A 25,459-nucleotide genomic window follows, 5' to 3' on the forward strand; every position below is an offset into this window, starting at 1 on the left:
GCAGTGTAAAGATAATTGCTTTTAAAGTAACCAAGTATAAGACTTGATAGAACTGGACTAGGGTTCAGAAATGCAGATTCTAGTCCTGGTTGAGCTTTTAATTATTTGTATCCAATCATTTAAAACACAAATAATAATAGTTCTCTGCTCTATTTTTTTTTTTATCTATGGAAGATGCATATTTTTTTTCTGGCAATTTCAGTGCTAAGGTAGGAACCCTAAACTTGGGAGCTGTGGAAGCAGGTCAAGTAGACTGAAGTAGACATGACAGAAGCAATTCAGGAATATATTTACGTACACATACAGTACTGTTCTCAACTTTTGGCTGGAATGGCATTTTTCTGTACTTAAATCAACTAGTAGGAACCACGCACATAACATGGATAATTAGAACCATAATTGTGTCAAAGAGAAGCAAAGTTGCAAACTTGAGCTATCGCTAATTGCATAAATGAGTTCTGTGTAGAAAGGAGAGAAAGGCAGAACATTTAGAGATGGAAATACTGGCCCTGAGAGAAATAAAAACAAATATTACAATCCAGAGCAAGTGTCACTAAAGCTCAGTGCCATAATGGATGCCGCTTAAAAAAATCCCAACTATACATAATCTGTGATACCTGATGTAACTAAGCCAGTTACTTCTGTCTGTAGTGCTACAATTACACTTAAAACCAATATTCAAAAAACCTACTGATAATGTTTTTCCTAATAAAAAATTAGGTTAGTAGCAAAAGTTCTTAGCAGATGTGAAAAGAAATTACAGAGTAAAGGTTTCTGAATATGTAACTCATTCAAAAGCAAACAGAATGCAAAGTGACCCGTCTTTCAGCCCAGCATGAAGTGACTTCAAGCAGTGAGATTTTCTCATATTAAACATTTAACTCACAATTGATTTCTCAAGAGTGGCAAATATTGTGCATACTTTTCATGATGTGTGAAACTAACTGCTTAGTCACATGCATGAACTCAAATGCAAAGAATGTTTCTTTGAAGAACTAGTGCTTAAAAAGTTGGCTTAACTTCTCCCCTGAAGTTTAATTTCCCTGTTTCTGTGACTTCATTGGCTTGCCATTATGAAGAAAAAAATAATAAGAAAATATCTTTTCAAAGGCTTTTTCATCAGAACAGTAAAATAAAAGCACCGTTGCACAGTGCACTATTAATTTGAAAATGCTAAAGTGTAGTTGAAATCATCCTTAAACCCCCACAGACGCACCTCTATGATACACAGAAGAGCTACTGGCAGTTAAGTGGGCAGACAAGCAGCAAAAAGTGATTGTTACAATACAAAAGCTGCTTCATTCATTTGCTCCCTCATTTCATTCCATCCTCACTAATTTGTATTAGTCTCCTGTGAGATTTAAGACAAATAGGGAAGATGGTTAAAATGTTTAAGGCAAACATGATCTTGTTTTTCCTTAATCAGTAGAGGAGAGTTAAAACCATTTTCTCCTTACTGCAATACAAGTCTATAGCTCTTACAAATGTCCATGTGTGCATAGAACACCAACTTCTCCGCTGTTTTGAATTAACATCCCAATGCAGAGCTTTCAATATTTTTGCTGGAAAAATAGGAAAAGCCTGTTTTGCAAACCTTGATCTGAATTGCTTAAAATATACAATTCCTAATTTGAACATTTTTATACAAGATGACTTACAATATTTCTTTCTTACATCTACATCTAAGATTAACTGTCCCCAAAAGCTGACAGGATGTATCATCTAGATACATCTAGAGTCAGACTGTTACTTTTGATAGAAAGACACTAAACAAGAAATGTAAAACTAAACATAAAAGGCAGAGCCCCTTGAAGACACTATTAACTTACTATCATGCACAGGTGAATCCTTGTTCCGTGGTCATACTATTGAGATTTTCCATTTTCAGCAATCTGTTTTCTACAAGACATTTACTTCTGAAGTAACGAAGAAGACTGACCTACATTTGAATTAAAAATTTTGTAAGAAAATTATGCACAACTTAAAGTCAGAGAATGTGTCTGTGTGAAGTATCTATCTGAAAACTATTTATACTTTTCTTGTTTCTGGATTTTCATCCAGGCTTTGAAGTGCTAATATAAATCTTATGACTAGTATTGTCATTTTATGGATTTTGTGTGTCCAATCTATATTAAAAGATAATCTTCTCTGTATCTGTGTACTTTAAAGAAAAAAGGACTGTTAGGGGTAGGAAAATGAGCAGATGAATGGACCAAAAACTTTAAGAAAAAAAAAAAAACAAAAAGGCAAAACAATGAAAATATACCAAAGGAAACAAAGCTAGTTAAATTTTATTTTCCAAAAACTCCAACCTGAATGAATGTTAAATAAACATCCAGAAAACAGTCAGTGCTCACTGTATTAGCAGACACAAGTTATTTAACCAAACGTATTACAGTGAAATATTAACAGAATTATTTACATGCATATTTACAACATGTTCTTTACAGTAGCTACTTTTTGGGATTTTTATTTTTTTATTTTATTTTATTTTTTGCAAGGGGTTCTACTTCGTCTAACCAGTAACAGACAACAGGAAACAGTACGACTGAGTTTGGCAACACCAACAACAATGGAATATCCTAGGGACACTAACATGATTATATTGGGTCAAAAAAGAGTAGTTGGCTTCAGAATGTTAACATATGTGAAATATACGAATGTATTCAAACTACAAAATTAGGACAAATTATACAAAATAATTAGAAGAATGGAAAAAGTTACAAGGGTTGTCAGAAGGTTAGACATGTTAGATACATTCAAAAATATATTGAGCACTGCACATACTTTTGAGGAGCATGAGTTAAACGCTAACTATATTCATGTAATCTTGAAGAACACAGCAAGTTATTTAAAAGGATCATTTTTGCATGTAAAAGTTGAAAATAAGCTTATCTGAACCAAATGTCTTGAAAGCACCTGACTTTCAAAATACTGCTTGCTTTTCCACAATATCAACATATCACATGTTTATTCCAGGAAAAAATGTCCAGACCTCACCCCTACAGGTCTGGGGAGAGGAAGAAGGAAAAAAAAAAAAAACAAACCACAAAATAACCCACACAATACAAAACCTTAACAAACCAATTCTCATGATCTACAGAACAGGTAAGCCATATTTGGACCATACTCTCCTTAGCAAAAAAAAAAAAAAAAAAAAAAAAAAAGATAGCTTGTATATGGCAAAAAGGATGAATAATTCCTAATGTATACTAGAACAAGCAAGCAAGCAATTAAAGTTAGATCACGTTATTCTTCCCCTTTCTCCCAAAAAGGGAAATATGGGACAGATCCCCTTTAGTTAAATTTTAATTTCCATTATGACACTTTTTAAGTCAATTTTTATTGCAGCCAAAACATTGTTCATATACCTGTACATAAAATAAACTATGATATATACACAACATTTTAAGATACAGGACATAAGTTTACAATTTTTGGCAGATTCTGTTTAACAAAATGGAAATTGTGTATCTTTAGTACTTGGAGAAACTCAACTTCCTTATTTTGGTACAAATGTTACAAGTTTTATATCCCCATGTATTCTAACCATGCCTAAACTGCTTTAATAAACTAATGTTTATGTTTAACGTCTCACTGTTTTCTCTCATGTTCCGATTCTAGACAGAATTTTTCATATGCTTCTTCAATTTCTGGATCCATCTCATCATCAGTGTCATCAAAATACCTACAAAAAAACACACAAAAATAAGATTAAGTACATACTTTCAGCAACAGTAAATAGGTGATATATTGATGTAGATGAGAAATATAAAGCAGACCTTTATAAATAGTAGTTAACTATTGACTAGAAGAGGGTGAAGAGGGAAAAACAAAATCATGGCTACAAAAAGAACCCAAGATCACAAAGCACAGGCATGTACAAATCACAATAATGTTTGTCACCATTTTAGACAGTCTAATGCTCTCCAGCAGTTAAGAGTTTTTTAGATGACAGAAAAAGCAACAGTGCAATGCAAAACAACTTCTTTCCAAAACTTAATGATGTTTTTGCACTCATTTTTTTTTTGCAGAAAGCATAATTAGCATAATTTTTGGTTAGTCATCATCCTAGTTCAAATACAGAATCAACCGTCTTGGTCGCACGTGAGTCAGAAAAAAATACGTTATCCTATCTGTTGATACTCAGAAGAAGGCAACCTTAATTCATCCCCCTTTTGCATCTGCATTATAATACCTCCTATTATATGGCAACCAGTCTATTTAAAAAAAAAGATCTCTTATATTATATTTAAGACCAGAGAAAAGGCTGCATCCTGTTAACAATAATCAGTACTGCACAGAGGGGAGACTACAAAAGAGTTTCAAAATAAAGCTGAGATATGATGGGGATGACGTAACAGCTTTGCTCCTTCCCACAGCTACTGGGAAGTAACTTGCACGTCGCTTTTTTCCCTGTAGGTCCAACTGGTGTCTTCACCACTATAAATGAGGACAATGGAGTTGTAGCTAGAACATGATAGGGTATGTAATTCTAAACACCCTTATAAAGAAAAAAATAGTCAGCAGCTATTGACCCTCAATAAGTGTGCCTTTGTTTCAGGTGCCCAAATCATCTTCTGTGCCTGTGTTCCAAACAAGGGAATTAGCATGATTTATCTGCACTGAGGCCATAATTGTTTCACACAAAACTTCAGTAAGTGCCAAAAAAAAGTATAATTAAGGAAATTATTTTTTTCTTGAGCATTGTGCATTAAATAAGTAGTTAAGATATTTATTTGTTCCTCCTTACTTGCAGGAGTGTAGACTTGCAAAGGGACTTGACACAGAACCCTTTTCCCTGATGACAGCCACAAGAAATAGCTGACAGAGGATCAGGACACATTTGGCTAAGCTTTTCTTAAGCTTTCAACAAGGGTTCCACAGTCACTTTGCAGGAAGGCTGACTGTCTTCCACAGGCCACTCTTCAAATACTCTTTTTTCTTTTTTTTAAAATGCTGTCTGTTTCCATTTTGCACTTAACTTGGTCTCCTAAGCACAACAGTTCAAATGGGTATTTTTTCCTCAATATGAGCCTGTTGATTCCTCATGACATCTCTAATTTACCCTCCACAGCTTCTGCAGCTAGCAGCCATCTTAGTCTTCTAATTTACTAACAAAAATATTGATCCAGGCCAGCACTGTTAGCACACACAACAACACTGAAAATACTTTTAGATATCAAATCCTATTGTGAAAGTCCTCCTTTAACCAGAAGAATAAAAAACTCAGAACAATTTACTTTAGACCACATTCCTCCTACTGGTTTAAATTTTAAATTCTTATAAACCAGTGTTAGAAAATCAGACCGTATTCCCATCTACTATTTCTCCCTTTGCTATTAGGTTGCTTTTCTTGGTCTGCAAAAATACTAAACAGCCATTTCATGGGGGAATGCTATTTATCCTAAGGAGAAAAATTTAGCAGCTTCCCCTTTGAAAATTTTGTGGTCATCTCTAGGTAGGATATATAGCCATCAATCAACTGAATACAGGTTGCCTCATTTTCTGATACTTGAAGCTCTGTTGCTGCATTCTGCTTGCAATATTCTTTTCTACATTAAAAAGTTTGTACCTGTGTGGAAATGCTAAAATTTCATTACCAGTTGAATAAAAATTTATTACAAACTTGTATGATAACAACGTACAACTTAACAAACATTTAATTTCTACTGTAGGGCTAAACAATAATTATATTATTATGGTTTCATTTTTGTCAGGATTGCATTCTTAAGTTTGCAGAAAAAATAACTAGTATCTAAAAACTTATCACTCTGAAAGAAAACATACAGATAGTCAGCTCCTGGTAAATCTGTTCCATTTTCTTCATTATCTGGGCAGAAATCTTCTCTTTCAAGCAGCTCTTGGTATTTTTCTTGGTAATCTGGCATAGTAAAAATGAGACTGAGTAGTATATATCATAGGGATAGTCCTCTAAATTAACATTGATCTATACAGTCTGAAAGTAGCCTACGTAATGAAACCATAAAAGGCATAAAACATAATACAGAAAAACCTACTACTATAGTGTTTTTTCAGGACATCAACCAACCTTTAAGAATAAGAAAGATACCTATGATACCACAGAACTGCAAAGGTAGTCACAGATATCTTCATTTGAAACATCATGCCATGTTGTGCCCAGATGACAGAAACCAAAAAAAGAAACAAACCCTTCTGCTTGTTACTAAGGAACATGGTTTAGTGATGCTACTTGGTAGGCCAGGCTGACTGTTGGACATGATCTGGAAGTTTTTTTTCTAGCCTAATTATGATTCTATGTTTCTAACAACGGACAAAAGACGACTTGAAGTTTTATGGGCTTGTGGATAGACCAAGTGCTGAGGACTATGGCACAAATTCTTCTACATGAACTGTATGAACTCAAATACATATCCTCCATTTCAAACATTTACATTCTTCAACCCTGAGTAAGGCATGCGTTGCACACTTAAGCCAGAAATTCATACGTTATTTTGTCTTTTAAATTGCACGAGTTTCAGATATTTTACAAACAACTTCAGATATACTTCAGAAGGGCATAAACTTAATTATAATTTTTTAAAGAAGATATATATTAGGCTTGTGATGTACCTGGATCAGCAGCAGTGAAAGGAATGCCATCAGAAGTGTAAAATGTTGGCTCATTCTAAGAACAAAAGTTATACAGTAAATTGTATGCATTCAGAGAAGCAGCTTTTTGTAGTTTTCAGCAATATGAAGTATACTACAGATACGTTTTCAGCAAAATATGTTTTCAGCAATATTGATGTCTACGGATCAAATTAAATTAACATTAAAGAACCAAAGTGTCAGTACTTTCTTACCATAAAATAGTTTGGGTCATTTTCAGGGGTAGCTTCTGTATGTGAAGAAGTTCCAAGAACTCTTCCCCAGTTACTTGAGCGCAATTCTACTAGTTTCAGAAGCATACGTTTCACATCTCTAAAATAAAGGGAAGCAGTACAGAAGTTAGAATGTTTTTCTGATAAGCAATAAAATGGCTTCTCTTATCCTACAAATTCTAGACAGTTACATCATAGAAAAAGCCCCAAAAGGGACAAAATACTTGGTCCAGTCTGCAGGTAATTTTGAGTTAATTTTGAGTCTCTTTTCTGCAAGTCCAGATGCTCCATGTGTCAATTATGAAATACTCACACTCCACTTCCTCTGTGTTGATGTAGGGAGTCCATATGAAATAGAAACAGCTCTAGTTTTTATCAAGATACCAAGTCTGCAGCACAACTTGAGGAACAAATCCTTTTCTTATAAAAGGATAGTAGTGGGGAATACGGGAAGAGGCGGGTGATATTCAAACATCTAATGTATAGTCCTAACTTTAGCTCTCTGAATCACATTGAATTTCTGTAGTCAACAAGCAAACTAATCTCTCCAATACATTAGATATCACCTCCTATTTTTCCCTAAAATAAGAGAAATTGTTTTCTTCTTCTAAGGACATCCATGGAGAAGAGTTCTCATTCAGAAAGGTGAAAAAAAATTTCCAGTTGTTTCCTCTACTTTTTGCAACCAGTAGTAAGACCCTACCAAAACGGCATGTTCTTCAGAAAAAAAAGAATTCTATTTCACTCCTACAATTACAGCAATTTAAATACCATATTTAAAAATGTTTAATTCTGATTTAAAAGTACAAACTAGGAGACATCACAGCTATTATATTTACACTTGCTCTGAGAGCCTAAAGCACTTACTGGAGATTAAGATCTAAAGGTCATTAATCACCTCTGTTGAGACAAAAAACAAAACCAAAACAAAATAAACACAAAACACCCTTAGTTGAAAAAATATTACTTATTAGATGCAAAGTGATACTTACATCACTTTTTGTGAATATAAGTTTTTTAGGCTGGTAAAAGTGTGTTTTGGACATGTTCAGTATTCTTTATTTTTTTAAAGTATTCTAAACGTGTAGCAAATTTATCTTCTCACCTGCTACAGTTTGCATCCAACACAACATTTTCAATTCGCTGAATCACTTCATTCATGTCATCCTTTCCTTTTTCTTTCCAGGCATCTTCTAAAACTGAGCCTGTTAACTAAAGACAAGGGATGAGCACTATTTTTTTTTTTTTTTTTAAAAAAAAAAGCAAATCACGGAAAAAATTAACAAGTTGTTACAAAAACTCCTATGTTGACAATTTGTAACATGCAAGATTGTCCAATTATCTGAAGGTTGAACCTGCCAATCTTCTAAATCTTCTTACTAAATAGAATAAAATTGACCTTGTTAAATAATCTGTTTAAGACTATGTACAGTAAGGTAGCTCTATGTCCAATGCTTATGTTACCTAAAAGTCCACAGCCAATTCCCTCCTGTCTGTCTTTAAACCAGAATTTGAAATAACTCTTCAATGATTTAATTACACTGTGAACCAGTCATATTAGAACAAAACACGTGTTTTTTTTTTCATTTTTTCCTCCAAACAGAGAAAACTCTCTTCTCCCAAGAGACCTGGGTCTGTTCAGCCTTGAGAAAAGATGACTAAGAGGGGATCTTATCAATGTTTACAAATATGTTAAGTGTGTGAGACAGAGGGATTTGGCCAACCTCTTTTCAGTGCTTTGTGGGGACAGGACAAGGGGCAATGGCCACAAAATGGAGCACAGGAAGTTCCGCACCAACGTGCGGAAGAACTTCTTCACGGTGAGGGTGACGGAGCACTGGAACAGGCTGCCCGGGGAGGTTGTGGAGTCTCCTTCTCTGGAGATATTCAAGGCCCGTCTGGACGCCTACCTGGGCAGCCTGCTCTAGGGAACCTGCTTTGGCAGGGGGGTTGGACCTGATGATCTCTTGAGGTCCCTTCCAGCCCCTACAATTCTGTGATTCTGCGATTAACATTGCAGTGACTTCATGTAGAAAATCATTACATCTCATCACCTCTCTGAAGTCAGATGTCAGTGGAGATGGAGATTGCATGTGACCATACTGTTACCTGGGTCACAACACAGAAATACGGCAGCATTTTGAATCCTGCTCAAAAGGATTAACAGCATTTGTCAGATCTTAATTGCTCTAAGTGCATGCTCTGCACTACATTTCGCATATTATGAAAAATGAGACCATATTTTTGCAGGTAATGCCGCTAGTTTACCTGAGAACAACAAACAGATTAGTAATCTTTTGAAACACCTCAATCAACATAGCTATCATCAAACATGGCAGAGAGTTTCATCTGTATAAGAGGAGGCAAGAATCATCTAACCAGACTAACCTGAACTTTAATACTTAAAATCTGTGAGGCCTGAAACTGCTGCTGAGAGCACTTTAGCAGCAGACAATCTAAAACTGCTGTGGATGAAAAGACTTTTCTGTAAGAACTGGCACTTCACTGCCCAACATCTGCACAGTAAGAGTAATGAGTTAAACCATGCAGAATTAGTTTGCTACTATTGTCAAAGTTAATAACAATTTCTGATCTACTCAGTGTAAGTATCACATAATCCAAAATGCTTGGAATGGCATCTCATCATACAAGTGAACAAAATGTAACAGAAAATCAAGTATCTTAGCTCTTATTTCATATTCCCAGATTTCTATAAGGGTCCTGCCTTGATCCTAGATAACAGTACCAAAAAGGTTTAATATAAAAAAGCCACCGCATTGCAAAGCAAACAGGTAAAAAACTACGGTATCCACTGCTATTCCAGGGAAGAGGTGAAGTGGTGGTTTAAAACCCTGAAGGTATTTAAGAGACATGCAAACGTGATAGCGACACGGTTTAGTGGTAGACTTTGTGTCTACCGCTTAGGGTTGCATTCATGGTTGGATGTGATGGTCTTAAGGGCATTTTCCAACCTAAATGATTCTATATGAAGAAGAAAATATATCAGGAAAAATATATTACTTCTGTAGCGACACACAGAACATAAGTATCAGCTGCAGGAGTGACTGTACTCAATAAACACAGCCTCATACTTGCTATGAAGCAACCAGCTTGAACATCCAAACTTTGTTTCAATGTTTTCAACATTCAAACTTTTGTTTCAGGGAAGATATAAAAGCTCTCTTCCCTATTCACCGTATTAAAAGAAGCCACAAGAACTGGAATTTAAGAGAAGAATCTGAAAAACCATAGAGTGGGAGGACAGGGGAGGAACGAGGAAAAAGAAACAAACCAGCACCAAAAACACGGAAACAAAATTCTGGAAAAGGAGTTTATATTTTGACCTTCATTCCCAAAATAAACTGTGTTTTCCCAAGTATAAATATTACTAAGGCTCGTGAAAACAAGTTTCTCCCTGTATAGTTTTTTTTTTTTTCTTTTCAGGAAAAGTAAAACTAACGACAAAAGAAACTTTTTGTTCATCATGAAAGAGAAATACCTATTTATACTGTGGTAATGATGCAAATAATACAGTAGGAAGTGATTGATACAAAAAACCTTTTGCTGCAAAGAACTTTTGAAAGTGATACACCCTAACTTCTCAGCATCTTTCAAACCAGAAAATATACCCCAAAGCTCGCAATTCATTCAAGTTGGTTACTGTTTTCTCCTACAACAGAAGTTGAAAAAGGAGAGCTGAAAGGATTACTTGCTCCTTTGCTTCAGTTCCATTGCCACTGTATACGGCCTCACACTTTACTTTTGCAGTAGTACTTCACTTTTTTGTTTGTTCAAGTTCGCAGTGAAAAAAGTAATTGTGTTACTAATAATGTAGAGCATAAAATCCCACGAACATTTCCTCTGTTGCAGCTTTGTCTCCCCTACCACTACCAAAAGTAAGACAGTACATCCATCATCTCAAAAAGACATATAATGCTCTTATGCATACATTTCCTTATCTAGTATGGCTTTTAAAAGTATTATTTTCAGTTATCCATTTTCTCTGCCCAACCTTCAAGCACTTTTTTTTCTATTTTAGATAACCAAAATTCTTATCGTTCTAAGACAAAGACTTCCAGAAGACACGTCACCTGCACTTTGTGTGTTACAGAAGCACATCCCACTGACTTTATGCACTGCTCATTTCTGGTTTGAGGCACTCAGTTAAAGCGTTACCAGTGCATGGAAGAATATGATAACAGGGACATTCAAGAATGACAGCTGCTTAACTCTAATAATGTTCATGCTGACTAAGAAAAGAAACTACCCTCTCTCTTTTTACCTTACCAATTCTGAATTTCTAATTACCCACAATTAGAAACCTCTCTTTATCATGTTATTTAAGGACAGCTAATAACGACACACTACAGCATCAACCTATAAAAAGAACTGTGTGATGTGGCTACCTCTCTTAGCCTGGATCTCATATTTGTGACCACTGTGGTATATGGCACAAAGAAATAGGCTTTCATGAGATTTTTCCCCCTCCCCCTTTTTTTTTTGTTGTTACCCCCCCCACCCCCAATTCACCAGCAGGAACCATTATGACATGACTACATGTGATGCACTGTTTTTAGTTATCCCAGATGAAGAAAAAGCAAAGTAACTTACTATTTGTGTTTAAACTATACCATGATTGACATATAATTACATAAGTAGTACCAGATTTTCCAGCTCAACTACAGAACTTGATTATTTTTTTCTTCTTTTAAAACAACTGCCTCACCTTCAGCAGTTTCACTGCACATATCAAATTATTGTCCACAGGATTGGAGAAAAGTGCATTTAGTAATTCTCGAAGGCCTTCTTGAAGAATTTCTGCTCGTGTTACCTGACCCTTTGTTGCTTTAATCTGCAAAATATCAAAAACCAAAAAATCATAGAATCAAAACAAACAACAAAAAACAGTTAAAAGATTCAAGTTTCAGAAATTTAGTCACATTTTTTCTTTTAGATGCTCTATGATTTAGTTGGTGATTAACATAGTTGAACTCTTCAGACGGAAGACCATATCAAGTACTGCAACTATTTTAGAACACAGACTGAGTAACATTCTTAGAAATCTGACAAAATCATAACAACGCTCTTCTAGCATTGTGTTTCTTTGTCAATAAATTGCTGAGAATGGCTGCAAAATGCCTGGCAAATAACCTGAATTTTTTTTTTTCCCCTATTACATTACGCACTCTCTACAGCTGTAGAGTGACTTACTTCTGTAAGGCATATATATTTTAGAATTACAGAAAATGGATTAAAAATAGAGGATATACTTCACAAAACCAGACAAGCTCCTCTCCTTCCATGCCCTTTAGAAAGCTTCCTTTTTATTTCAGCAAGTGAAAAGTATATTTCAAGGCCCACTTAAGTACAAACATGAAAGAGTTGGAGAATTATTTTCTTTCCTCGTGACACAAATTTTTTATAGTGTCAGAATAGATTACAACATTTAAATACTCCAGTCAAAAAAAGTTATTTTTTAAGGATACTACAGAAGCTACTGAATTTATCGAACTCACAGGTATGAGTTGTTTTTTCTTTAATGTACAAAAAAAGTGTATGTATACATCATAGATACAAAAACCTGATCTAAATACTAGATTACATGCTTCACGCATGAGCCAAAGACTCAATTTTAAGAAGAAATCCCATTAAAGGTCTCAATTTTTAATTGCTCTTCTTGAAGATTCCCACACCTTCCTCAAGCATCTTATAATACCTCTGATTAGTGGCTTGAATTACATGGTTTATTGATTTTGATCTGCTTCTGCAAGTTGTAACATTTCTTACATTGGTTAAGTGAAGTAACCTGATGGTTTTACAAGCCAAAAGAAAATACTAGAAATATCATTCCAATTCTTCCAGCAGAGAAAATATGTGACCAGACACAAATTTTGGAAAAGGTGGTTTATGGTTGGTTCTTTTAGTGAATTCTTATAATTTTCTAAAAATATCTTTTTACATTTCTCTTTTAACGATCTTGTCTATTTTTGCTTACTTGTTTCTTTGATGCACAACTATAATTAAAGTTTTCTCAAGTTCTTTGACTTATTCACCTCTACATTAAAAAAGCAACACCTCAAATGATACTCCATTTCAGTGTTTAGTTAAACACAACAAAAAATTAACAAAGAACCACTTGACACACAACTTTCTTCTTACCTCTAGGTTAAGATAAAGTTCAGCTAAGAACAGCACAAAGGCATGAAATTGTTTTCGAGTAGCCTCATCTCCTTTCGCAGCTTCATCTCTGTTTTCAAACTCTGTTCGACACCTTAAAAATTGAAACAAAATTGTATAGTTATCATCTGTAGACATTCCAACACATATAACATGCTACTTATTTAGTAGAATGCTAAGAACGTATGAACTGTGTTAAAATTGTTAAATGCTGAATTCTGGGAAGTATGATTTGTGAAGGAAATGAGAGGGCTTTACAAAGGCTGTGGATTTTGCACTAGGTGAATAAATATGATTACATGATTGTGTTTTCAAGCACTGAGATATATGAGATTTAAAAATACACATATTATAACACGGGTGCAATAAGTTTAACAAAGGTAGCTAAATGTCAACAGAAATAAAGTCATAAATGATATTTTCCCATTTCAGGGTGCTTCCCACATTGCCATAGATGCCTTTACACTTATGTGATAAATTCTTTATCCAGCAATTTTAAGCAACAGCTGTGCATTATTTAGTTACAAACAAGCATTTAAAAAAAAGTGAACACATTTAATAATATAGTTTAAGATAACAGGATAGTTATGTAGTATTTTTAGTCTTCAACAACGGTGTCAAAAATATGCAGGTTTGCATATCGGTTCAAAAACAAAAGGAGAACAAGACAATCTCCCATGTATTCTCAATGCTTATGCAACAGATTAAGAAGTATCTAGGAAACTGAAAAATATAAGGAGTTGAAATACCAAATTTTAAGTCAAGATGTGGGCTTAGAAAGAAAGAGGAGTTTTCTGTATTCGTATGGTTGGCCTTTTTATCTACACCCCAATTCCATCCATATTAGCAGCAAAACAATAAACTACCTTAATATTACAGCTTCAGGGTGCTAGAACATTATCTATTGGATTGGCTTTAAAACCAGGAGTCAGGTAATCCAATATTAGCATGGATTTCTTTCATGCTGTTGCTCAAGTAAGAAATGTAGATAACGTGATAAGATAAAAAGTGATAATTTGTAGTGTCATTTGGAGTTAGAAAAGGCTCATCTGCTTTGGAACAAGTTAAAAAATAAGTATTTTCAGCTTCTCTGTAGAGTACTGTTCCTGATTAACATAAATTCATTTAGATCATCTTTTAAACTTTGTTTTTTCCTAAACATACATGGACTAAGTGAAACTTTTAAATAAGTCTGAAGCTTATAAAGCCAGAAGTCCTTAACTGTAAAAGGATAATTTGACTCCTAAAGTAACGTGTACTACTCCTTCAAATGTAATGCAGTAAGATTTAAAAGGAAATATATCTATTTAAAAAACACTGTATTTTTATCAACTATGAAGCCTTAATCATTAAACTGCAAGCCCTCAAAATTCTAAAAATTGTGGAAATTTACCCTCCTGCATTTTATGTATCTATTTCACATGTGTAAAGTCACTTAGCTGATCAACAAATGAACTTCCCACAGGATCTCCAGCCAGAAAAGTAATTAAAGAAAAAAAAAACAGAATAATGAAGTCTAGCATGAGTCAAAGGACAAGAATATATGTACGTTTAGGATACTTTTGAAGTTGACTAGCTGTGAAAGTTACCCTGTAATTTGGTATCAGCCTAACATACTGAGTTCAGAAGAGACTACAGAACCTGAACTGAGCATTATTTTCATATTAAAAAAATAAATATATGTATGTATTCCATATGCAGTACGCACCTGAGGATTTAATAACCCTCAATATAAACTTCCATTTTAAATATGTACTTCCTCTATGCTATGTAATTTAAGAGTTATACATAAAAGAGGAAGACAGGAAACCTCAGGAAGTAATAGGTTTAAAGTGACATGCAGATACTGACCTTTGAAGTAACAACTGTCGGAAGTTCCCACTTTGTGGGCTAATCGTTAGATGGTGAGATAGGTAGTTACACAACCGTGCTCCCATGTAGGAAAAATTTGGGACAGATGTGGCCTTCCAAAATAAAAGTGAAAATAATAAATTATTTGTACAAGTAATTATTAGGTTATCAGGAAATATATTTAAAAGCATTTTAGAAAATGGTGTTTAACAACAGTTAACTAGGTCACTGAAGAGTAGAAGATTAATAACTACTGTTTGTCATGTTAACTTTCATATCTCATGAACACTTTGCTACATGCATTTCGACACATAAAAGTTTATTATACTGTGATAATGTGGCTTTAAGAAAACAACTGCCATTACACCACGTGTCCTCAACTCTATTTCTCCATTGCAGCCTATACCAAAGAGCGTCTGAAAGTCACTTACAAGCTGTTTATACAGAAGTCAATAGAGGGCATTAAGATGCTTTTTCAAGGACACACACTCTCTCAAAGAGCAGTAAGTGATTAAAACAAAACAAACAAAAAACCCACGTTCATTCAGTCTGAGCACTATCTATACTAGAATCTATGTTTGGCAGTAGTGGATGCCCAGAGAAAGAATACAAAAACATGACAAGTAAAAATAAATACATAAAAGGATTAGGAAGAATGGGGGAAGTAGATCATTACTCTATATAGACAGCTTGAGATACCTGACACCCAAAAAAAGGGAAAACTGCACAGGGCTTTTTTCTTTCATTTTAGCATTTTTCCGTCACAAGTCTAGCATCTGTAAATCTGCACAATTAGGTTAAATTAATATCACTGAGGCAGATGCTTAAAAACACGCTGTGGCTATTGCAATTAAAGTTTTATGATAAGCTAGGACTAAGAAGCACAAATACTTGAGCAGAAGCTTAAGAAAAAATAATAAAGCAGACTTGACTGACATTCAAATGCCATCACCTCCTAAAAAACCTAAAATCTTATGTTTTGGATACTAGGACAGCTTTTTTTAAAAAAAAAAACATTGAGCTGAGTTTCACTTTCCACATAAACTGTTGTATTTCAGATTGTTTACACTTAGTGCTTCTCAATTAAGGAAGGTACAGCCAACCCCAACACTGGACCTGTTTTAAACAGGGAGAGAGAGGAAGAGGTAACATTAAAGATTTGCATTAAATGTTGAGTCAATTTATTTAATGTATACAAAAATTTTTAAGTGGGATAAATTCCTGTTTTTTCTTTCAGTAAAGTTATATTGAATGCTGTAGTCTTTTATCACTATCCTCCACCTATCCGAATAAAGGGAAAATGATGCTGCCAGACACAGTACAGGTTTGGCAGCTGTACGATAATAAGAAACTCAAGACTCTACAGTCCTGTACGATAACCAACCAGTCATGCTGCTTCTACATACCCCAGATTATTTCCACAGTAAAAAAAAAAAAAAGTTCAGCAAGTACCTGCACTTAAAAGGTGAATAAAAGAGCTGTTCACATCCTTCAAGGAAGAGTTTGAAAGCAACCAACCCAGGAAAGTGAGAGACACCCAATGTAATAAATAGCAAGTGCAAGTGTGACTTCGTTCTGTGCAGCAAGCCCAAAAGACAGAAACAGCAGCTCATTTGCTTAGCAACACAGATTAAGCTGTTCTTTCCAGTGGCTCCCCCAATTAGTACAGAGTTCAGTTTAAGGTCTCTGTCCTCATTTCCCTGGCCATCAATGGGACTGGACCCAGTAACCATCAGACCAGCAATGAAGAACAAAGCCTGCCATTGAAGAAACATTTCCTGAAGGGAGATGTGTACAATAGGTATCTAGCTATGTTTTTTAAATGTCAAGGAGTAAAAGACATCTAAGCATTATGAAGAATATTTTTTGTAGGAAAAAACAAAACCATGGAACTCGGACATGGCTTAAGAGTCGTTTCTATCTGTACTACATAAATACAGCAATTCAAATATAACCCTTTTAATTAGGTGCTACAGTTTCAGTTCTACTATATGACCTGGGAGATTCAAATACACAGCAAAGGCCACTGAGATAACTGGTGAAACTTGTCAATGAGGCAAGCTTCCCACAACTGAGCTATCATTTCAATCTGTCAAGCATAATCTTTTGCTGTATGTTTCAGTCTAAAGAGAAAGACAATTCAAACCATTAAAATGCTACATAGGTACAATTATATAACAACTAATAATACCATGTCTATTCTTGGACACTAGGTAACGAGAGTTATGCTATCCATGGTATAAGACAGAATACATAGGCTACCTGCTGATAGATGAGCTCAACAAGTTCTTGCAAAGCTTCATCGGTAGTAACCCAGCCATTCAGTGTTTCAGCAAACTGTTCTATTTCAGTTTCAAAACAACCTGGTTGCTCAGTGAGGTGGTTTAGGAAGTCTTGTACATATTCTGCCAAAGTCAGATAGCCATCATATCCATCTTCATAGGAAGAATCCTACAGCAGTGAAGAAGCATACCAACATTTAAGAACCTAAGATGACTTTGTTACGCTTACCAGCTCCAGAAGTAACCATACAGCCCTTAGATATGAATAACATCCTGATGCGAATATGAATAACTCCTGATGTTTTGCATGCATGCTTCATAGTGATCTTTAGTACACGGTTTACAGACATTTTTAGAGAGCATAAACCTCAATGCATCAGAAAGCTGCTGTAGTCCTATCATCTTAAGAACTAAGTCACAAACTTTTACAGAGATTAGGGTCTCCCAGACAATTATTTATTTTTTTTAAATTAGGAGAATTAAACAGTTTGTCAAACTGAGTGTAAGATTAACTAACTAACTCACGTGTAAGTATACCTGTTACGAATAGAACTACTCAACTGAGATTAAAAACCCTTCATGTGCACACACACTGGGCTGTAGATAAATGAATTGTAGAAGGAAAAAAATGGAAATAGGAAACAAAATGTTTTGCACTTACAGAAAGTGCTAAAGTGCTCCAAAATATGCAGGAGGGAAAGAAATTACAGAAATAACAAATACAGTATAGTGTTCCCACGCTTAAAATTAAGTCAGGAAAACTGATCTTCTGAAGTTAGCAAAGCCCATCTTTTAGCAATAGATGAAAGATTACATGACATGAAATAAAATTATTTCAGTGGTATTGCATTGATTCACAGTTATTGAGGTTAAAGTGCAGACAGTAAACACACCTGTTCCCTAAAGAAAGGGGGGGGCTAGCACAATAGCACTTTATCAGTGTTTATGCTCCCAGTGATGGAAGAAAAGACTGCTAATTTTGCCCATTCAAAAGTGAATGTATGTAACACTTTAAAGTTCAGTACTGTTCTAGGATGATTACAATGCAAGTACATGAGAGGAATAGCATAGGAAGCAACATACTTTGTGATATCACTAGAAATAACACATACAAATAATTCACTTTGTCACACTACCCAAGGGATTGTGAGCATCTCATATGACGTTTCAGATGTCCAAGCAGGAGCCTGATTCAAGACATGAGGGTAACAGTCAGGACATCAGAGTTCTCAACTGCTTGTTATTTAACAATAAAAGAATTTAAAATATATACACTATAATGAAACTTTGAGGTAAAGCGGTAAGACTTCCTTTCTTTAGTGGACTTACATATATTATGTTTATCATTCTATTTTCTTTCTCCCCACCCCCCTTAGTGAGCAGATGTCCTTTACTTTCTGGCTTCAAAATGCCACAGTAGAGGAGAGACTGAGAAGCAACATGGACCTGCAAAAGATCAAAGCCCTGTATATGAACTGTGGGGAAATACAGACACACATTGCTAAAAATCAAGTACTGACATTAAATTTCAGGACCTGTGAGGAATGTGTGGTAAAAGTGCATAATTTCCAAAATTATTCAGAGACCCAGAGACCCCATGTCATAAGGGCATACAACTTAAACTAATGAGGCACACATGAAAATAACAGAAGAGAAACTAGAAAGACATTCTTGTGATGTTTTATTCGGTGGAATATTTGACCAATGGATGACACTGAAGACAATGTTACTTAAAGTTGCACACCAGAAACAGGATAAAAATATGTTTTTAAGGAAAGGGTGGCTAGTTGTTACTATACATAATGATAAAGCCTTGAACAACTTGACACAAGTTTGCTTTGCTTTAAGCTTGCAATTGGTCTAGATGAACTTGGGAGAGCCTTTCCAACCTTGAGTATTTTATGACTCTAGCAATTTGGTGCCTAAGGAGCCAGGGAGTAAGAGCTAATAGGCCTCTCTATAACTTGCTAGTATTCTGTTCCTCTAAAAGAAATCGAACAGCCCAGAAAAAAGTACTGTACAAAGTAAAACTAGTTTGTTCCACATGAACATGACATTATTGTTTAACTACTGCAGCTTAGTCACATACAGCCAAACTACCTACTCTGCAAACAAGCTGTTTTGAAATTCTGCAGCCAGGTTGCAGGGAGAGTAATTGCTGTAGCTGGAAAAAGCATCTGCTCGTTCTGACATTCACCAGGTTGTTAATACACTCTCATTCAGCAGAGAAAGTATCTTCTCATCCTCACTGTAAAGAATCTAGTCTCGGAAAAGAATGTCCTTGTTTTGGAAAGGGTCAATTGGTGTCCCTGTATTCATGTTCCTCCTCGCATTCTGAATTTAAGAGGCTAAACTCAAGACCACATTCATCTACTTATATTAAATACACAATTCCAAAGGCAGCCCAAGTTTCAGTAACTATGCTGGGAACAGAATAAACTGAAGGAAAAACGAGTAATTAAAATGTTAATGTATGTTGTTGCTAAATTAGTAATGTTCCATACTTTAAAAACTATATTTAGTTCAGTAACTTCTAGACATAAGTCACTTACATTTCTCATTGGCAGATTTTAAGATTTAACAGAGAATACAGCACCATGCACTGTACCAACTAATGGAAAACAAAGCAAATTCCTCCTGGTTATTTTTAAACAGTAGTTAGCGAACAAAAGGCTATAAGTTTACACATTCATTACAAATTTATGATTCAAAGCCACAAAAGTCAACTAGAAATTTTCCATTAATTTCAATGATTTCTCAGTCAGGCCAACACTGCCTAATCCCTCTCTTTTATGTTTGACAGCTATAGGACTAGACCCTGGATTAGGCACAACAAAAAAGGAAGAGATGCTAACTTGAAAGTTGTTGGTTTGTCTCTTTTCTACTAAGAGTCGATTCACGAATTTAAAGCCATAACAATGGACAGGCTAAATAGGTACTACCCTCTGATTTACATAAAAGTAAAAATCAGAAACTCTATAGAAAAGATGCATGAGCTGCTCTCAGGCTGTTTCAGCTAATGTGCCAAATAACACTTTCCTATACCTGAGAAGTACTCACAACATTTCCACTTAGGAACTTAAGTTACCAATAATTTATCATTGATTTGATTTCTCTTCAGACTTCTTAGGAACAAGCTTTTCCTCCTTCAGTTTATATACACTCATCAAGTTTACAATAACATTATTGAAAAACTTAAGTACAAAGAATGCTGTATGTACGAGGCTGCATATTTTAGTTCATATATGAGGTTAAGTGACACTCTTATGCTTGGCTAAATGAATAAAAACAGCCACTGAGGCTTCTCAGCCTCTAACTGGAAATTATTTGAAGTAGAAAAACAAGGGTTAAAAAAAAAAAAAAAGCTTCCAACCTAGAGAACACAAATTTTACTACTGGAACTATGGCATGAGGACATTATGCCCTTCTGATGGATGGAAGGATGTATTGTTTTCATATACCCTGTCCAAAGAACAAGTCTGACATTTCCTACTGGCAATCCAAACCTGTATCTAGTCACCAATTCTACTGCAGACATCCACATCTTCCTATGCTACTGACAGCTGTATACAAACAGAGAATTCCACAGGAATTCTACATTCTACAGGAAATTTGCCAGAATTCTTCAGAATTTCCTGAAATTTCTAATAGGCCTTGGAGCATCTTGACTAGTAATTGACAGTTTTGAGTATGACCTAACTGGAGATGAACTGAATATTATACGGACACTTATAGTAATTACAATAATGCACTACCACACGAGGAATTAACAAGTTATTTTAAAAATAATAAACGTTTAATAAATAGCAAAAGCACTGTGTATTTTGTAAGAAAAAATGGGAGCTTTTGCATCTAAAAACTCCAGGGAATGTTACAAATAAAAGCTATGAAATACAAAGTTGAAGAAACAGAAGTTTCCTGTAACTTGTTTTGATTCCAATTTAAAACTCGTGGTCAAAAATATCACTATTCCATGCCTAGTGTGCACTGATTAAATTAAGGTCCCTGCAACATACCAAATACATCCAAATGAAAGCCTAGGTTTTGCTGGCACTTCAGAGTTATTTTTATTAATAGTTGAGTCACACATATTCATAATATATTCTTACAACATAGCAACGAGGAGCTCCCACATGCTTGTGTGTTTTTGCAAAGCACCTGAAAAGCAACATTCATTGCTGGCCTCTGGAGTTTGTAATTACATGTATGCAAATGTCTACCATTCTAAATGGCATTTTTTAATCTTGAAACTGAAACCCAGTATTTACAGAGAACATGTAACGTACTGGGGCAAAGTAATAATTATTCATTCAACATGAAGCATGTTCATGTTGGCTTTTTTTTTTTTTTTTTTTTTTCACAGTTGTATATTGGCATGGGCTTGCATTATCCAGGACAGTAATTTTATTCAGCAAGCCAGCAAAGCTGTTAACATCAGATAACATGATTTTACTGGCAAGAAGGAAAAAAAAATAAAAAAAAAAATCAAACACTACACTTAAGATTCAAATCAATTATTTTTGTTTTAGTTATTCAAAATCTAGTTGTTTCAGTGCAATTGTTTATTATCATTTGATTCTATTTGTAGAAGTGCAAGTATATTTGTAAAAGCTTAAGTTGAAGCTTCTCTTCCCACACATACTTCAAAATCCTGAGAAATCAGTACAAAAACGCAGCCAAGCCTCTACTTAAAATACATTGTAGATGTAAACGCAGCAGAGTCAGTCTCCAAAAAGATTGCTTATTCGGATGTTGCTGAAGTCAATGCTTGGAGTAATCAACAAGGAATGTGGTTATCTGTAGCGAGCTTTAGCAAAACATCCCACACTAAATACTCTCAGGGTCACCATAATATTCACCCCACTATCACTTAATTTTCTAGCTTTATCTCTAGAGGCTATTGTCTGAATCTTTTGAATTTCTTAGGGAGCATTTAAGATAACAAAATCTTGAGAATACATTGTTAAATTGAAAATAAGTAAATTAGAATATACTAAGAAGAAAAGATAAACACTTACTGCAAAGTTCTGACTGAAGTTCTGGTTGTATCCTGATGGATAGAACTCAGGTGCTTTAACCGACAGCTTTGATACTACCACAGGAGCCACAGCCACCTGAGGTTTAGCCATTTCTGGTCCGGAATCAGGAACTGAAGCTTTATCCTGTGATCCAGATGGAATTATTGTCTGTTGCAGGTGGTCTGAAAAGTGTTTATTAACAGCCTTTCTTAGACATTGTTTAATTGGTATGCATTCTCACAGAGTACATAAGGAATACGTATTTTTTCAACATTAATCACAGTATATGATTTCAAACATACCTTGTATTATTTAGACGCCATTTTAGTTGATTTTCTTAAACATGAATAGTTTTCACTTTTGGAAACTCTAGACTCCTTTCCTTTCCACATTATAGAAAGTGAACAAATGTTCGTGTGGAAGTGATGGAAGAGAGAAAGAGATGAGAAAGAGGAAGAGAGGAGGAGAGGAGAGAAAGAGGAGAAAGAGAGACCGCCTCCAACACATTTTCTAAGTGAGCTAACCCGAGTAGTAAATCAATGGTTTCCTTGCTTGTTTTTCATGAAGGTTTTTCATAATTTTAAATGCAAAAGCAATATTTTAAAGGTCAATAAATAGCAGACACCACTAATTTTAATATACTCCCCAAAGACACCTAGCTATTGTCCATCTAGTACATAATTTGCCGAAAAAAAAAAAATCAACAAAACCGTGTTTTTAAACCACGTTTTGCACATTTTCTAAAGATAGATTATAGTCTTTATAGATTAGCTCGTAAGTTTATTGACAAGGGACCCCGACATGTACCCAAAAAAAAACCAAGCCAGCCGACAAACACGGCTCTGCGCTACCGCAGGCTGGTGTTTACGCGCTGGCAACCCTCTAGGCCGGATCCAGGGGATCTCCAGCACGGGGAGGGCTGGGCCCAGCCGCGGCCGGATTACCACACGGACAGAACGCTCCGGGAGGGAGGGAAGCGCCGACGGGGCCGCAGACACACACACGACCACCGCCCGCGGAGCCGAGGGGGGCCGCGGCCGGGAGGGGGGGGGGGGAGGTGGAGGTAGGGGGGAGCCCTACCTGCGTTACCTGCGCCTCCGCTGCCCGGCGGCGCCGTCTTGGGAGGCCGCAGGCCCTCCTGCTGCGGGGGGCCGCCCGTTTTGTTCTGCGGCGCCTCGGCCGCCTCCGAGCCGGGGGAGCCGTCGCTCCCGGGGCAGGCCGCGCCGCCGCCGTCCGCCGCGCCTCCGCGGCCCCGACCAGCGCCCGGAGTGCGGTCGAACTGATCCGCCATGCTGGGGCCGGGGCGGCTCCGAGCGGTCGCGGGAGGGAGGCCGGGAGGCAGCGAGGCCGGGAGGCAGGCAGGGAAGGAGGGAGGGAGGGAGGGAGGGAGGAGGTGGCCAAGTCCCGCCTGACCGCAGCCCCAGCCTCCACTTTCAGTTTGAGCCCCGCACGCAGCGCCCCCTGACGGCTGCCCGCCCGCCCGTCGCCATGGCAACGCCGGCGCTGCCGTGGCCTAGCTCCGCCTCGGCTCGGCCCGGCCCGGCCCCGCAGCGGGCCGCCCTCCTCCGCCGGCGGCGTCGTGCCAAGGGCGGCCTTGCCCGCGCGCCGCTCCGCCGCTTCACGTGCGGTGCGGTGCCTGCCCCGCGCCGGCGGCTGTTCTACCCCCAAAAAGGGGCACAAACTGCGAGCTAAACCGCGGTGTAAATGTAATCCCACGGTTAAGCCTCCCTTGAGACAATGTTACTGCAGTTAGGCGTACTTAAAAAACCACCAACCCTACTGGTTGGTCAGTGATAACATATTTTCAAGTGATAATGTATTTTCATGTACAATCTATACACGAAATTTCTTATTAAATGCTCACATATAAAGCCCTCCACACTAACATAAACCTACAATAGGAGACTGCCCATTTTGCTGATCTCTCATTAGCCTCAAACGATTCAACTCACACCTCCATTCGCAACTTAATTCACCGTTTTTGTTCTGCCCTGGCAGTCCTGCTCTCCTTGCTTTGCGAAATCCAGAGCCCAACCTGCTTTCACACTCGGGAAGGGTGCACCTCAGCTGACCGCGCCGGTGATATTTGTGGTTTATCTCCCAGAACAGCCTGGCCTGTGCCGACCTTTCCACCTGTTATTTCCAAAGCCCAAGCCAAACGCTTGTGTGTTGTTGGCTCAAACTCCGTTGATGACTCATGAGAGGATGAAAAATAGGCAAGTGTGTATGAAACGCTGCACGAAATCGGAATAGTGCTGTCCTGCATTTTTTTAAAAATATGACTGTTGTAAAACTTTATAAATGCTGTTCCTGCTTATTATTACATTTTACTATTTTAAAATTACTAATGGAGGATATATAGAATACAACATATAGTGTAGATTTTTTATATTCCTGAGGCATGTAATGGACTGACTCTTAGTTAGACAAAGTTGGCCAGATTATAAAGGTGACACAGAATTAATTGGACTCATGGGAAAACTGTTCCTATGCTGAAAGTGAAGATTGGTAAACTAAATAATCTAAACTGCACGACTGAAATGAGAGCAAGTATAGGAGACTAAAGAGTTTTCAGAAAAGACTTCACTTGTGTAAGTAATTATTAAAACTAGATTTGAGCAGTATTATCAAACCTTTGAAGATCACAAAGAAGCTACTAAAATAACAAAATTAAAAAATTAATATATTTTTATATTATTCCAGTCCTGGTTTTAAAGTCTATATTGTGACCTCTGGTTGCATTTGTAAACTTTATCTTACCATGACGAGAATTAAAAGCTTAAATCAACATGAAAAAGGAAGTAGAGATTCTTAATCATTGGTTAAGGATGCAGAGGCTCCAAGAAAATCATCAGGATATCCTGCGACCACTTTTTGAGACACTGATCTTTCAAAAAAGCATATCTCTTTTTCAATGTATATACCTATGATGAATTAAATGCCTCAGGTTATCATTATTATGCCAGACAACATTTCATTTTTGGTCATAAATGTGAGTTCTTTCCAATTAGCAGACCTTCTATATTATTTTAATATAGTGACTGTTTGCAACTACTTATGGTGTGGAGTGGAATGTGATCCCAGATCCATCTTTTTACTACAGATGCGCAACTGAAGTTTGCAAGAGAATAGTTGTTTTTGACTGGGAGACCAATTTCTCCTTCCCAATGTAGACACCAAAAAAAAAAAAAGTATTTTCAGGTGATTAAATCAAAAAAATCACAATCCCCAAATATTACCTGCAATACTCAATCCCTTTAGACAATGCTTAAAGTTCTCCTTACAA

The 25,459-nt window shown here is 36.4% G+C and overlaps 1 protein-coding gene across 6 annotated transcripts; it reads right to left on the reverse strand.

Moving 5' to 3' along the window:
- Window positions 1-2,263: 2,263 nt before the first annotated feature.
- On the reverse strand, window positions 2,264-23,520 carry PAIP1 (poly(A) binding protein interacting protein 1). 6 transcript variants are annotated; one of them, XM_035566118.2, is made up of 13 exons: window positions 23,263-23,520; window positions 22,174-22,355; window positions 18,485-18,601; window positions 18,292-18,342; window positions 17,136-17,324; window positions 14,874-14,986; window positions 13,005-13,116; window positions 11,572-11,697; window positions 7,951-8,057; window positions 6,828-6,945; window positions 6,595-6,649; window positions 5,791-5,884; window positions 2,264-3,688 (listed from the first exon to the last, which is right to left on the reverse strand). In XM_035566118.2, exons 1-13 carry the CDS (start codon window positions 23,462-23,464, stop codon window positions 3,595-3,597), a joined length of 1,560 nt encoding a protein of 519 aa, XP_035422011.1. In that variant the 5' UTR covers window positions 23,465-23,520; the 3' UTR covers window positions 2,264-3,594. The 6 variants fall into 6 exon arrangements, with proteins under 6 accessions (XP_035422011.1, XP_035422010.1, XP_035422012.1 ...); XM_035566117.2 differs by having other exon boundaries at window positions 23,254-23,520; XM_035566119.2 differs by lacking the exon at window positions 18,292-18,342 and having other exon boundaries at window positions 23,254-23,519.
- Window positions 23,521-25,459: the final 1,939 nt, after the last annotated feature.

Source organism: Cygnus atratus, chromosome Z (genome assembly GCF_013377495.2).
Source record: "Cygnus atratus isolate AKBS03 ecotype Queensland, Australia chromosome Z, CAtr_DNAZoo_HiC_assembly, whole genome shotgun sequence".
NCBI lineage: Eukaryota > Metazoa > Chordata > Aves > Anseriformes > Anatidae > Cygnus > Cygnus atratus.

Excerpts from the sequence above, each read along its gene's own strand:
- PAIP1 (XM_035566117.2), bottom strand. The coding sequence starts at position 23,464 with ATGGCGGATCAGTTCGACCGCACTCCGGGCGCTGGTCGGGGCCGCGGA. Across the intron at positions 22,356-23,253 it reads CGGAGGCGCAGGTAACGCAG|ACCACCTGCAACAGACAATA; the intron begins GTAGGGCTCCCC and ends AACACTTTTCAG. Across the intron at positions 18,602-22,173 it reads ACTTCAGTCAGAACTTTGCA|GTCCATGTTGCTTCTCAGTC; the intron begins GTAAGTGTTTAT and ends GATCTTTTGCAG.